This window comes from Dermacentor andersoni, chromosome 5 (assembly GCF_023375885.2).
Source record: "Dermacentor andersoni chromosome 5, qqDerAnde1_hic_scaffold, whole genome shotgun sequence".
Classification (NCBI taxonomy): Eukaryota; Metazoa; Arthropoda; class Arachnida; order Ixodida; family Ixodidae; genus Dermacentor; species Dermacentor andersoni.
Genome location: NC_092818.1, coordinates 153,984,919 through 154,000,440, shown reverse-complemented (window position 1 = coordinate 154,000,440; position 15,522 = coordinate 153,984,919). Strand labels below are relative to the sequence as shown.

At 43.8% G+C, this 15,522-nt stretch overlaps 1 protein-coding gene across 1 annotated transcript in view; it reads left to right on the top strand.

Moving 5' to 3' along the window:
• Positions 1-14,152, top strand: part of LOC126532145 (uncharacterized) — a 34,269-nt gene extending 20,117 nt beyond the window's left edge. The window contains exons 6-13 of the mRNA XM_072288374.1: positions 5,932-6,092; positions 6,791-6,889; positions 8,183-8,300; positions 8,451-8,523; positions 9,255-9,300; positions 11,442-11,455; positions 11,953-12,025; positions 13,371-14,152. Of these exons, the coding sequence (XP_072144475.1) occupies positions 5,932-6,092; positions 6,791-6,889; positions 8,183-8,300; positions 8,451-8,523; positions 9,255-9,300; positions 11,442-11,455; positions 11,953-12,025; positions 13,371-13,517 (731 nt within the window). The 3' untranslated portion in view covers positions 13,518-14,152. The remainder of the gene's footprint in view (positions 1-5,931; positions 6,093-6,790; positions 6,890-8,182; positions 8,301-8,450; positions 8,524-9,254; positions 9,301-11,441; positions 11,456-11,952; positions 12,026-13,370) is intronic.
• The last annotated feature ends 1,370 nt before the right edge of the window (positions 14,153-15,522 follow it).

Genomic DNA, 15,522 nt, shown 5'->3' with positions numbered 1-15,522 from the left:
GGGAGTTAGTATGTAGTCCGCAAAAAATACCGGCGAGCGAGTATGAACATCCACCTACTATACTGACCTATGAGTGACTATCGGTCCATACCTTCGTGTTTCTCACATACACAAGGCAGGAAACGTGACAATGCCGCTTGCGAGTAAGCGTTTGTTGATGCGAAAGCGTCAAATGGCCCACTGAGCGAAATAGCCGGCGGCGTCTGTAGCACCGAAACTTCCCACTGGCTACGACGCCACGTCACGAGCACGTTCCAATTTGCTGCGACGCATCGCGCGCTCGTGATGCTGTCTCGCGCTTGCTGGCTCGGGCCTCGACGGAGACAGAACGGGGCGAAACGGGACATCTGCTGCCACGTAAATGCGTGAGGGTATAGGGCATCGGCGGCACGTCACGTGTCACCCTCGCTCTCGCTCTCCAAAGCCTGCGTTACCCGCGCGTTCCTTGTGCGCGCACGCTTTCGCCTGCGTTCTAGATGCGCCTCGACAAGGCAAATTCAAAAAGCGCCAAGCGTCTCAACGCCCTCGCTTGCCCGCGAGGAGTACATAAGTCGGAGAACCGCTCAGCGTCGTTCGATTTGACATTAATGGTTTCGCATTCACAACTCATAAGAAGTGTTTTTTTTACTAACGCCTATTAATTCCTCATTTGAATGGAGGACAGTGACAATTGCAATGCATGTGTCATGTAAGGAACGGTAGGCCACCTCCTCTGGGGCTGTACATAACAAGATGAGATGGAAAGCCTCGTTACAGAGGAGAAGCTCCTGGGACCGGGCCTAGTGCGTCTGCGAAGCCACAAAAGCACTGCTGCGTTTCTTCAGATACACTAGCCTATATGGCCACTTGTGGTGAACTGAACAATGAACGCTTTATTGCGTGTGTTGCTGCATACTGTGAACTAATCTCATTCTCACCCGTTCAGTCCGCTATGACCCTTTCCTAGTGAAGGGCAGCCAACTGGGCTCAGCCGAGTTAATCTCACTGTTTGTTTGTTTTTACCACTTCTTTATTTCTTTTTTTTTTCAAACTGCAGGAATACGGCATTCTCACAGCTATCTCACGCATTTAAAGACCTCATATTTATAGCAGATGCTGTGGGTTTCTGGCAATGTTTCTTCCCAATTCTTTTAAGGGCAGTAGGTGTCACTTAACACCAAATTCTGCGCACAGGCAGTAACGAGATTTACAGCAACGCTCACTATACTAAATACGCCTGAAATATCGAATTTAGCTTTTGTGTGAAGGCAACTATTTCGTGTGGAACGGTTCATACGGAGCATATGGAGCAGAACAAAAGAGATCGTTGATATAAGAGATAAGACGCATAAGAGCAATCTGCACCGAAGCCTCGTTTCCCGCTAATGCATACACAAAGCCAGGCTCACGGCTTGGTTTTACTGAATTATAAAATTTTACTTTACATTCCCTCGCTAAGCCTATGTAAGGTCAGACACGAAGCCGAACTGCTCATTTCGTAGATAGTCGTTGCACATTTTTCTTTTCTTTTTTACATTTTGCGCTTTCCGGCAATAACGGTGCCGCCAAGAGCACGCTTATCTACACCGTACGTACACTATCATTCTTCCAAAGAAATCCGCGCAAGCTGCATTATCTAAAATTATGAGCGGGAGAAGTAATAAATGTGGTACGAAGTTGCGGGTCAGAAGCTTATCTACGCTTCCGAGTTCGCTTTAGGGCCGCAACGTTACTACTATGATAAATCAGTTTTTGCGCGAGCCTACACGTGTGTGAAGATATATATATATTTATAGGGATACATAAGTAACGTGCTTCACATATGCTGAAAAGTTTTCGTTCGACACGGCGTTCTTCTGAAGGAGTCAGACAGCAAAAATAACTGCTGCAAGAATTATTAAATTGATTGTTTTTTCTCTCTCTCTACAAAAACTAGAAAAGCATGATACTGAAGGGGGCGTGGTGCAGAAAGCCCTGCGGCCATACATAAGCAGTGCTGGCCTGCATGGACTTGATCGAGGATTCCATTATCGGTTTAGTCTTTCGTTCAGCCAAGACAATCTCCGAAAGGGCAAAGCGTCAAGAAAGGGAGAGCCATTCAATCATGTCAGGTTATCTGACCAAATCTGTTCCAAAATACCAAAGTTCGCCCTTTATTTAACGCCGTCAGTGTGATACTTGACGAGCTCGCGCAGCTTGTCATGCAGACATGCGAAGTTTCAGGAGCGTTACAAACAGAAAGAAGAATATCTGTTCATTGGTTATGAGTGCAAGCCGCGCAATTTTGTTTCATTTCATTTGTCTTTCACACCAAAGGTCATGCGGGCAGGTCGTTTAATATAACGAAAAATAAAAACATCATTCCTAGAATGAGGACAAGATTATTCTTATTCAGCAAGTACGCGTGGATACTTATTTTACACATAATTATATGTAACTAGTAACTGTACATTCTCCTGAGACTCGTTGTACAGTATGTAAGGCACATTGCTTTCAACCTTTCTTCAATTTATTTAGGAACAAATTACGCAACATGTTCATCCCGGATATGATCACAAATACACGGGAAACTGTACGGCAGTAGTTTAATATCCTTGCCGCCAGCTTTCGACAAACTTGGCACTGGCTTGGCATAGGCTGCTGTGTCGTCCCAGACGACGAAAAGCAACCATGCAGTATGTTTCAAACACCACAAAATGGGTAATACTTGTTGGGGGGCTAGTTGGTGCATGTTTCCAGAAGAGGGTTGTAGCACCGAAAAAGACAACACATAGAAGCGAGACACATAGTCCCGTCTCGCTTCTATGTGTTGTCTTTTTCGGTGCTACAACCCTGTTAAATTTTGGGGTTTTACGTGCCAAAACCACTTTCTGATTATGAGGCACGCCGTAGTGGAGGACTCCGGAAATTTTGATCACCTGGGGTTCTTTAACGTGCACCTAAATCTAAGTACACGGGTGTTTTCGCATTTCGCCCCCATCGAAATGCGGCCGCCGTAGCCGGGATTCGATCCCGCGACCTCGTGCTCAGCAGCCTAACACCATAGCCACTGAGCAACCGCGGCGGGTCTACAACCCTCTTTTAGAGCCACGAAATGGCATGACGATCCAAGACACCGCCCGTCAGCACGGCAACCCACCACACAATCTTGCATGATCTGTCTGTTTAGGTAAAGCAAAGTAACTTTTCTAAAGTAACATCAAAAAATTGTGCTTCTTCCGCACGCATTGAGGTCCCGCTCCTGACATCTAACAATCACATACAAACAAAATCAGTTTTCACTTCTAAACTGTGAGTGTGCAGCGAGCCAAGGAACCCTCCTTAGTGGTGCCTTTGTGTATCAATTTAGGCCGAAACTCCTGAATGGCTTCAGTCCTGTGAGCGCAGTAGAATTAGAACGTTACAGTAAATCTTTTGTGGCAGACGCTTTGTTTTATTTCATAATATTTGAACACTGATATATAGCCAATTTTAGAGAGAAAAGCATTCCCACTATGGTTTGGCAAGACATTGCTTCTTCGAAGTTTTAATCTGCCTTTCTCTCTATCTACTGGCCTATGTACATATCTGTCTATATACATATATATATAATGAGTTGGAGATCGCAGGGAGAGGCCTTCGTCCGGCGGTGGACATAAAGATAAGATGATGATGATCATGATGACGATCATGATGATCTATTAGTGTCGCTAACTATTTCTTTCTCTCTCTCTCTCTCTCTCTTTCTCTCTCTCTCTCTCTCTCTTGGATTCTTTTTTGTTATCAGACGGATTAGACCCATTTCCGGAGCGTTAATTTAGCCTCGCCGCACTCTGCGCTGACAACTTTCATGATTACATTCAAAACTAGAAGCCTATCAATAGAAGCTATAAGAGCTAGCACTGATTGAAAGATAAATATATTTTTGAAATAAAATGCATTATTTGCATGTACAAGTGTCTGTACTCATTTTCATTGGGATTTTCATAGGATTTCGTAGAGATTAAAAGCAAATATGAAGCAGGTGTAGATTGAGAATCATGTCACAAGAATTACAGTCTATAAGAACTCAGGCTTGGTTGCTCAACATCTGATTTGTCGAAAACGTTATAGCTCCTAGTTCGAACAGCAGCACTAAGAACTGCTCGAACAGACTGGTTTTGGCAGCGCTTGCGCCAATTTCTACATTTTGCCACCGAGGTCGACACGAGCTTTTGACAAAGCGCTCTTGGGCAACTTCGAAGCACTCATGTTTGCCTTATTCACCGGAAGTCACTTCATTGTACCAGGAGCACGTTTTCGTTTATTTTAATGAAACTAGAAATATTGACATCTAGCTTGTCGTCAGCTTCTCGACAAGCACTAAATATTTAACTGAGTGGAACGTGATGTTACGAGGTGGCATGAGACCATTTCGGTAATAAAGCAGTTTCGCGAGCGTCGGTGGACAGTCAATCAAATATATAAAGGAAACACAGCCGCCAAGATGGCATATGCTCTGCAGTTTCTGCGACTGTACGCCAGTCGCTTTCCACTGGCTGCACTTGGCATACCGCCAGTTCCTGTTCAGCTGTCGTTTGCCTGTTAAGGTTTTACTTTACCGCGTCCATACGTTGCAGGTAAAAGAGCCCTTGGGTTTTCACCAGAATAGACAGCGTAGCTGCAACTCTGTATGTCCTTCTTGAGTGCTGGGTCCTGGCACCAACCCAACCGGCAACAAGTTGTGTCAACTTCAAACTTTCCTCAGTTTCATGAACGACTGCGCATACAAAATTGGTATCGCTCTGTAAATGGCTAAATTATTGTCAAAGTTGCGAGGTCAAAAAACAGTCAGCCTTATCAAAATCTCAAATGCGCCTGAGTTTAAGGACGAGAGCATGGCAGAAGAACTGCAAAGGAGCAGAGAAAGGGAGCACTGATTTGAAACCTGGGGCCGAACATGCAAAGTTTTTTGTTTGTGAGTGTTATTTGTCATGGGCCGGCTGTTTTCGCTAACTATATGTCCAGCATCAGCATTCACCGGAATTCGCTCTTGCGAACAGTTATAGCCTAAGAGTTCTTGTGACTACGGGCTCTGATTTATATACCCCTTCCTTTTAGAGCGATTGCTCTACTACTCCAGGTACAAATCCACAAAACGCCTGCTGCCGTAAATCTGACCTTCAAGCTCAGCCAAGGTCAAACTGGGAATAAGGCTACTACTACCTGTGGCTGCTGCGTACGCCGCATGAGCGCCCATATCTTGAAAGCGAGCTGCAATGTGGGCAAAGTGCACCGTCGCGCGGGCCTCATCTTCAAAGCGATCTGCGACGTGTGCGCCGAGTGCTGGTAGCTTCGTATGCGCTGTGCTTTCCACGCTTAGTTCGCTTTGAAGCGAGATGCAGCATGAATGTTTATTTATTTATTTATTTATTTATTTATTTATTTATTTATTTATTTATTTATTCCTCAAATGCCCCTGGAGAGCCTCTGTGTGTGCAATTGTAGATGCGGTATATTTGCTGATGGCGCCGAGCGGCGTCTGTGTCTTTTCCCAAAGCACGCAAAACTGTGCTATCGCTCGACAAGCTTGGTTTAACCGCGTTCAACCACGGCAATATTTTCTAAAGTAGTACCCGACTATAGTAAGTTAATTATATTGGCTTCGTTAATATAGTTAGGTAGGTTATTAGGGGATAACTTTGTTAGGTTTGCTAATTACTTAGTTAATTAGTTGGTTAGCTTTGCTATTTTGATAAGTTATATTTTAGTTTATATATGTGTAGCTTGTTTACTAGTTAGTGAGGAAATAGTTTGGTCAGTATTGTTAGTTACCTTAGTTCTTTACTTGATTTGTTAGTCGATTACCTTAATTAGTTATTAGTTTAATAATTAGTTTTTACCTTTAGTTCCAAATACGCAACGAACGGCCCATCGGTGTTTCTTATCCCCCATATATTTCTGGATGACCACCTTTGACCTATGCGTGGGCAGAAGTGGAGTTGACCGTAGCATGGGACGCACTTAACACTGGGCCCACGGACAACGTGCTCAAGTACCCGCTCATCGTGCACGAACCGGAGGTCTGCCCACCGGAAAAACTGGCCCCCATCCATCTCAGGCAGGGAATGCGCTACACAGTGTCCATAGCCCAGGTGAGTCACTTTCTTTCAGAGTACGCGAAGCGCAATCATTGCATTCATAGCTCAGAGTGAGAGAGATGGAGAGATATAATTTATTCAAAGGATGGTTCAAGGCCTATGTGGAGAAGTGGGTTAGGGGAAGATAGCAAGTATGGTCCCCTACGGAAGCCTTGCACACGAAGCTTCATAGTGAGTTGAGGGCCTCTTTTACGTTGATCCGTGGCCGAACCCAGTCTTCAAGCGCGATCACCTCCTTAGGCTACTTTAGGCCGGCACGTTTCCCGGAATGCATTGAGTCCTTCACGTTCTCACACGAGCGACGGACATTTGGAGTTAGCTTCCTTGAGCATGCACATTTCACTTGGGGAGATGACTGCGGGCGTTAGGGGTCATTGCGCTGCCGCTGCCACAAGGCGATGATGTAGTCTGCCATGCCGTACCCTCCTCTCGCCTTGTTTATAGCGTCTGGCGCTCCTCGAGATAGTCTGAGAAGAGAGTCGTCTGGATCAGGGATTGCATCAAAGAGGTGTTGAATGGGCAAACATTTTCAACAGTTGCATGCTTCCCCCGCGAATATACTCGTACCAACATGTGAATGCAAAGTAATCGCTCATTGGCCGGATTAAAATTACTGTGATAGTACCACAATGAATTGAAACTGAAAAAAAAAAAAACGTATCTGTGCTTCTTTCTCTTTTCTTTTTTTTCAGAGAGTTTTTCGACGCCTTCCATACCCGAGCGCTTCACGGTGCACCGACTACCGAGGGAGAGGTCGGGTGGGCGCCTACTTCGGCTATATGAACTTCGCAGTACGTCAATATATAGACTACTTCACACGCTTAGCATACAACTATGTGCCATCCAAGGATGTTGCAATGAAGCGTATTCATATTTAATTTGACAAGACAACACAGGTGCTGCATCTATAAATAGTACTAAACAATACGCATTGCCGAATGACAGTGTCTAAAAATGTTATTGCTAATGATGGTGTATGATGGTGTAATGATAGTGTACAGCCTGAAAAGTAAGGCTGTCTGAGCGACGCAGAGAGTTGTCAACTGTTATGCCCACTGTGAATAAGTTGAAAGTTATCTTCATTTGGCTTCAATTTCATGTTTGTGTACAGCCGACGATTTAAAGTTTTCGAAATCTATTGGAATAGGGACTATTTAGTTCGATGACCTAATCAAATAACGACTACATAGGACAATATTATATAGTCGTGTATTAACTTATATAGTGCCTATTCGGAGCACACAACCTGCATCCTTTCTACATCCTAAACTATCATGAATATTTATTCAACCCTGGTCAACTGTGTTGGCTTTTGACTAAATGTTTTGCGCTACATGTGTTATATTTTACGCAAATATTGTTTGTAACGCATGCGCATAGCAGCAAGCAATTTAAACGCACAGAAATCGTCAGAACAGGGCCTTTCTGCAGTAGCAAGAGCGATTGTGTTTCGCAACTGCTCGCTGTTATTAGACCACGCGACACCTACTACTCGCGATTCGGTGGACATGTCGATTATACGTGTTGACCACAGAGATTGTGAACATGGAAGCCGTTATGTACGCGTCTTACTTTAGAATCCACAGACCGATATTATGCGCTATCGTGCAAGGATGCAAAACTATATAGACGTCGTATTCTGGAGATAAAATAGGTCTGTGAACTGTACATAACATGTGCTGTTTTTTTTTTTTTTCTTCAGTGCACCGTTCTCCAAAGCTAACAAAACGCGGGAAAACGTCAGGGATCGGCTCTGCTTGATTTTTCGCTCGCTCTTTCTTCGTTCAGTTTCAATACCATGTAATACAGCATAGAACCTTGAATCTGTGCTTCCAACAGCAGCCCACGGTCGTTACATTCAAAGTGTTCCGTTATCACTCGCAACACGTGCAATACGTCAGTGTCTGCAGTATTGACATGTGAACGTCAAACTTACAGAACGCCTGCATATTTGCATATTAAAAACGCCGGGATACCTGCTGCTGCAGTAGAAAGCATGTTTAACAATGTTGTGTACAAGCTTTAGTGAGTTTTCACGTGCAGTTATTGCGGGCGACTTTCCATCACTTTATGTTGCTGCGCAGGTGTGCCTCCAAGATTGCTTGATTCAGCAAGAGCTGAAAACTTGTGGCTGTGCTTTTCACGACCACGAGTTTGCCGCGACCTCTTTTAATGGGGTTCTCTGCTCAAGTGAAAAGAAAAGTAAGTCGGCAAATGGCTGGCACCATCCTGAAGTTCACTCATTTACTCGAAAATGAGCTTTTAGCGCAAAACTGCGTTTTCCGTCTCCGATACAACAATCTGTCTTGTTTAGTCAGCTTTTTAGTCCGCAAAATGATGTTTTCTCCGCAGGCAAATGTGTGAAAATGTTCTCACGTGACCTCAACTACAAAATCTGCAAAGAGCGATGCTCTCAACCCTGCAGGTATACGTACTTTTCTTGTTCGGGTGCAGTTATTTTCTGTTCGCAAGGGCGCAACTTTGTACTCAATATAGTCATATAGAACAGTCTATGTTTCTTGAAGTTATTGCTAAAGAATTATCAATGTTCTGTTCAAAATGGCACCTTGTGTCATGTGCACCAAGTGACTTAGCATGAGAAAACACTCCAAACTACACTCGAGCGGTAGCAATAAGACAACCAAGGGGTTCAATCTTTGTTACTATTCAATCTTGTTAAGAAGCATATATACAATGAAGCCACAAGAAGCATAACGTAAGTTATTTCTTATGTTTCATTGAAATGCAGAAGTAACGGCCAATAACGATTCCATTTGCGTTATTTTGCATGCCCAACCGCTAGTGTCCCCCAAATTTCCTTTTTTCTAACATTCTAGAATTATCCTTTCCTGCAGGATTAGTGGCTATGGTTTTCTGTTGCCGAGCACGAGATTGCGGGTTGGACGTGCGGCATCGTCGGCCACATTCTATTGGAATCGGCGCTTACCAATTCCAGGGGTTCAAAGTTAATCCGAAGCCCCACACTATGATCTCACTCATAGCCAGCGTGCTGCTTTGCGGTTTAACTCAGTCAGACAAGCAAAAATGTGAAAACGTTGGCAGCGGCTTTTTTAGAGCCACTTTTCGTCAATGTTTTTTGAAGCCAGGAGTGCATGAAACCTCTTAAATGCATTTTTCCCATTCCTTTTGTAATAGCGAGATTACGTACGACGTCAAGCTGACCGGTCTTGCAGATAATGAGGTAAGCACGATTGCGATAATTCAGCTCTTTTGTGCAGTATTGCCAGGTTTCGTTCCCCGCACGTTCTCAAGTTTGCTGTTGCGATTTTTCTTTTATTGTAGAACCGCAGCGCGCGGTTACAGCTGTTCCTTATCAGCCGTGTAAGTCAATTCATAGAGGCCAGTCTCTACAAATTTGACTGTGGTATCGCTGGAAAACTGAAATGAAGCGTTTTACCGCAGACTGCGTGAAAACATTTCTTGCGAATAAGAGTGAAACATTATTGATGTCAATAGCTCAGCAAATTAATTACACTGTTGGGCTCAACGTAGCCCTCCTAGCTGTCGTTCGGTGAGTAAAGTGGCCATGACCGGGAACTGCTGAGCGCGAGCTCGCGGGTTCGATCCCCTATTGCGGTGTGGCCGCATTCAGATGGAGATGGAGTGCAAATACGTTGGTATGCCGCGCTTTGGGTACACGTCAAAAAAAAAAAAGAGATGGTCAACATAAATACGTATGACTCCACTACAGTGACCCGTGTAAACAATGATGCAGTTTCTGGACGGTGAACACCACCGTTTAATCTAAGTTTTTGACCCTCTTCATAACAACAAAGGCCTGCCGATGACACGCTACACAGTAATATTTTTCAATAACATATGATGACGCGTCAAGAGACTCTCAGATACAATTTTGGTACTGCCAGGAGGAAAGTAGTCATAAACGTGCAAGACCATATTGCCTATGTGCACCATCTCATGATAAGTTGCCTATACGGTCGATTTTTGTTGAGTAATGTCTACTTATGCTGTTCGTCTCCAAAAAGGCACTACTGATTGGCTTGGTATTTCATTTGCGCTCAAAGCGCAACACGTAAAACTTATAGACAGCCTCAAGGGTAACGCAACGCTTAACAAACTGAAACTGCCATTTCTGACGAGCACTTGAACTTCTATATCAGTAGACATTGCACTGTTACCTGCATGCAACAGCTTTGATTAATCTGACTCTCGTGTGACTCATGCATGCGAGATGTAACTCAAGAATGCGGCTCAAGAATAAGTAACGCGAACTTCTATTATATTAAGGAAGGAAAGTAGTCGCTCTGATATAACGTGAGAACTCTTGCATCAATTTTAATCTCGCGAGAGGAGGTGGTTCCACAGAGCAGGGCGGCAACAAAATTACACAAGTAGAGGCAGTACGAAAATTTCCACTTCCCGAAGAAACGGTTTCACTGCTGCGCTTCACAACACGCCTAGTTTTGTTTTCATTTTTGCCGCTGAATAGAGGTCGAGCCGGGCCATTACATGTGCATGTATAATATACGGATACAAACACCAGACCAAGCGCACCACAGACCATAATTCTAATTTTTGTTTTCACTATACGCGTTGCAGTTTCTTGAAATAGTGGTATGTCGTCCGAGTGTAATGCCGGTTGTATTGTCGTAGGAGCACAACTGACCAATCTTTAATTAGTATCGGCTTACAGCGAGCGCCCGTTCACTCTTCGTCACCATTTGCCAAAAATAATGGAGTTGGTATCATCCAGATCGAGTTTTGGACTACATGGCGACTACTCCAGTTATGATTCATGTCGAGTATTACTGTGCTATAGGGTGCTTATAATATTTTAAGCCACCTGCATTTCAAGACCGTTTCATTTCAATAGTCCGTAACTATCCTGTAGAAGTATCCTGACACACAACCATTCCATGCTTAAGCGCGGGCCTTCTTTCATTGAACATAAAGGGTTTTTGAATGGGTCCTTAAATAATACTTGAAATTATTACAGCTAACAAAACATAAAAATAACACTTGCTTTAACCTGCACTGAATTGTGTCTAATGGCTGGAACTCAGTCTAACTTTCTAGAAGTAACTTGTTTCTTGAATTGAAATAACGTTCACAATATTTTTATACAAATTGTGTTCAATCAAGGCTCGCCACATACAGACTATAATTTCACAGCTCTTAAATAGAATTTGCTCGTCAGAATAAAGCGACGTCACGTTAATGAAAGCACAGGGATTCGCCGTAGCCACATTTTCGTGGGGCTCTTGCGTCGAAGCTTCTCATCAACTAAAAAACTCGCACACCGGAGCATTATGAAATCAAATGTGCCGAATCCCATTCTTTTCTTTCGTTTACATGCGCCAGCCCGGACAAAACCAGTAAGCATCATTTTATTATCCTTGGGATTTTTGTCTATCTTGCGCATACAATATTGTTGGTATACAATGTAATGAAACGTTTTACCGCACTTTGTGTGTTGAAATGAGTGTCAATTGATGTAGATATGCATGTACCCCCCTGCTGTAATCCCTTATAAGGCGATGCAGGGACTCAATAAATAAATAAAATAAAATAAAATAAATATTCGTACTAAGCCAGGGGGCTGCGTGAGTGGGAGTCTACTCACACTTAAGCAGGTAAGGGGGCAGGTGGGTGCTTTCGCATGTCGTTTTATGCCAGGCATCTCGGTACACAGAATTTCGGGTGGAGCACATGTCCGGTGTGACCCACCTCCCTCCTTAGATATTCCTCTGCATGATTTTTATCAAAAAGTTCATAACAAAATTTCTTAGTGCGGCCTGAAACATTGCCGAAAGTCTGCTATCGCTTCGTGAGCACTTTCATGGTAGTTACAATGGTTGGCTTCCGTTCGCAGATCATCATTCACGGCCAGAATTCGCTTCGCGACAAGTTCGCTAACTGTCTACGACTACCAGAGACGGCTTACGGTGAGCCCTACTCATGTATTGAAGCAGCAGGAAGGGCACTTAAGAGAAACACTAAAGTAGTCTTGCCTCAATCCGTTCTCGCTCGCTTTGTCTAAGTGAGTTGTTAGTTCTGGGCACGTATTCACAAACTCGTGCGGCCTACGATTGGCATTTTTCATAGCGATCTTTTCATTACCATGCCGATCGCTATCATAAGTGGTGTCTGCCGGGCTGTCAGCCAACGAGTAAACGCTCTTACGAGAGAAGAGTGCTTGTGAACAGGCGCTGGGCCCATATCCACAAACCGAGTCATTCCGTAGAGAAAGTGCTTTTTGTGCACAAAAAGCACTTACTCTAGAATTGTTTGTAAGAGGAACTTGCAGCCAATCCGGAACCTCTGCCTTTCATTAGCTAAGGTGGCCAGCCCATGGCAAATAGAACCTGGAATGAAAAAAGCTCTTAGCATTCGACCCGAGATGCTAGCCATTCGAGAGGTTGGACATATTATTAACCATGGGGGCCGATAAACAGCAGAAAGCCCTTACGAACGAAAAGCCTTGTGAATTCACATCCCTACTACGTAACAGCGTTTCCTCACTGGCCGGCTTTTGGGGCCCGCCACACGTGAATGCGATCGTCTCGGCGACGGCCGGTCACGGGCGCCATTCTCGTCCGAGAGATTTTGTGAAAGCGAACAAGTGTTACATTTGTTCGAAAGAACCATCTGTTATTGCCTAGCCACCTTCGCTAATCTGGTAACAATTGCGATCGGTTGGTATTTCTTTTTTTCGCGACTGCTCTAAATGTCAACCCACCATTTTTTTCTTCCGCAAGTGGGTTTTTTTTTATTTGCCCGTTTTCAGCTACGCGCCACTCGAAATAACTATCGGCATAAAACCAAGTTTAGGGGTACACTTCGCCTATTGCAGGCAGCACTAACGTCAAAAAACTAATAAACAAAAATATGAATAAAGTGGCTTTCTTGTGAACATGGCCCTGGGGCCGTATTATGAAAGGATTCCTTGCGTTCTCTTCTATTTATTTCTTATCCATCCTGCCGAGGGCCGATCCCAGCAATAGCAGATGTGCGGCTTCTTGCGAAGCAATGGCGAAGGGCAATAAGAAAGTATAATGAAAAGGATCGTTACATAATACACAAGCCGTGCCTGTGCCTGTTCTTCTTACGAAAGAGTCGCTAGCGTGACTCCAGCGTAGAACTGCTAGTGGTAGCACGCAAAACGTGGTCACTCAATAAAAATAAAATTGTTTTTATGGACTGTATTCGAATGCTGGTGATCGAGATGTTTGGAGAAGTCTATGTAGAACTTTTTGTAATGCGTATTTTTATTAATCGCCGTTATCACAGGAACAAGAGGCGCTCGCCTACATTGGCGGCTACCTCGGCATCTGGCTTGGCGTGTCCCTGTACTCGATCTACGTGGTGCTGGAAACATCACTGACGGCGTTCCTTCGCAATCGCTTTCACGTGTTCAAGAACTTAGCACGTGCCTAAGGATTCACCGGTGGTTTCCCGCGTGCCGCGCTTGCTAAGCTGCCTAAAATTCACCATTGTATTTCAGAGTTAAAGATGTGTTAATTACTCAGTAGATCTGAAAGTTCCGTGGTCGAGGATATTTGTTACACATGAGAAAGTGGAGAGCGAGAACACGGGGAACGTGCTGAATACAAAGTTATATCAGTCAAACAATGAGCGCAAGACACGAACCACAAATGTCAGTACATAATTCAAGTACGTCCACAATTGAATACTTTCATACAAAACACGAAATATGTTCAAAAGGCGCAAAAGCAAAGTCTACACAGACCGTAACAGGTATAAGAATGACAAAGGCAAGAGTGCTTGCAAGTTATGCACAACTCTGCATTCAGTGGGCAGAGTCCCAAAGGTTGCCCCAATTCTGTAGCACTCTTTCGGTGCACAGGAGAATTCAAGTCCACTAGCTGACCTCGGCGCCCATATTCAGTCAGGCCGAAAACGGTAAGAACACCGTCTATTGAAACTTCTCTGCACTTTTGAAAACCCCGGACGATGTTGTTCGCTCCAAAGCATCCACAACGGTATATTTTATATTCCATAGTTAGATTTGTGACTTGAAACTCCTTTTAATAAAGCTGTCCATAAATTAAGTTACTTTGCATGTCTGCCAGCACCATGCATTCGTCTAACCTGGCGCTCTTTGGTTAAGCATGTACATGCTATCAGAAGCATTTCCTAAAGCGTCCGGCGTATGAATCGATTATATATATATATATATATATATATATATATATATATATATATATATATATATATATATATATAATCAGCCTGGTTACGCCCACTGCAGGGCAAAGGCCTCTCCCATACTTCTCCAACAACCCCGGTCATGTACTAATTGTGGCCATGTCGTCCCTGCAAACTTCTTAATCTCATCCGCCCACCTAACTTTCTGCCGCCCCGGGCTACGCTTCCCTTCCCTTGGAATCCAGTCCGTAACCCTTAATGACCATCGGTTATCTTCCCTCCTCATTACATGTCCTGCCCATGCCCATTTCTTTTTCTTGATTTCAACTAGGATGTCATTAACTCGCGTTTGTTCCCTCACCCAATCTGCTCTTTTCTTATACGTTAACGTTACACCCATCATTCTTCTTTCCATAGCTCGTTGCGTCGTCCTCAATTTGAGTAGAACCCTTTTCGTAAGCCTCCAGGTTTCTGCCTCGTAGGTGAGTACTGGTAAGACAGCTATTATACACTTTTGTCTTGAGGGATAATGGCAACCTGCTGTTCATGATCTGAGAATGCCTGCAAAACGCACCCCAGCCCATTCTTATTCTTCTGATTATTTCCGTCTCATGATCCGGATCCGCCGTTACTACCTGCCCTAAGTAGATGTATTCCCTTACCACTTCCAGTGCCTCGCTACCCATTGTAAATTGCTGTTTTCTTCCAAGACTGTTAAACGTTACTTTAGTTTTCTGCTTATTAATTTTTAGACCCACTCTTCTGCTTTGCCTCTCTCTCTCTCTCTCTCTCTCTATGTGTGTGTGTGTATATATATATATATATATATATATATATATATATATATATAGTGCTGGAAAGGACTCCCGATTCGCTTGTAAGCCAGAAAACCTACGCCTCGATAATAATTCTTCGTGTAGGGCACCTAGTCTGTGCTGAGAAAAAAAACTGTCGGCAATAGTGACAATGTAATAGGTGGCAAGCTTGTGCAAACAATAAATTTAATTGCGTAACCATTAGTATTAGAGGCTGAGCTCCAAAAATTTCGCCACAACGTTGTTGTTGCTGTTGTTTTCTTTACTGAAGAGTGAAACTGATGAAACAATAATCGATCACATACTTAAAACGGAGGATAAACTTCTAGATCTTCTAATTCTGGTCTATTTTGTGACCGTAAGCAAAAGAATGACACCTAGCCGTGTTCAGCATTCTTGTACTTCTTCAGTGAAACAGCTACGACGATGTGACGTTCTGCCTCTGTTTCTACAGAGGC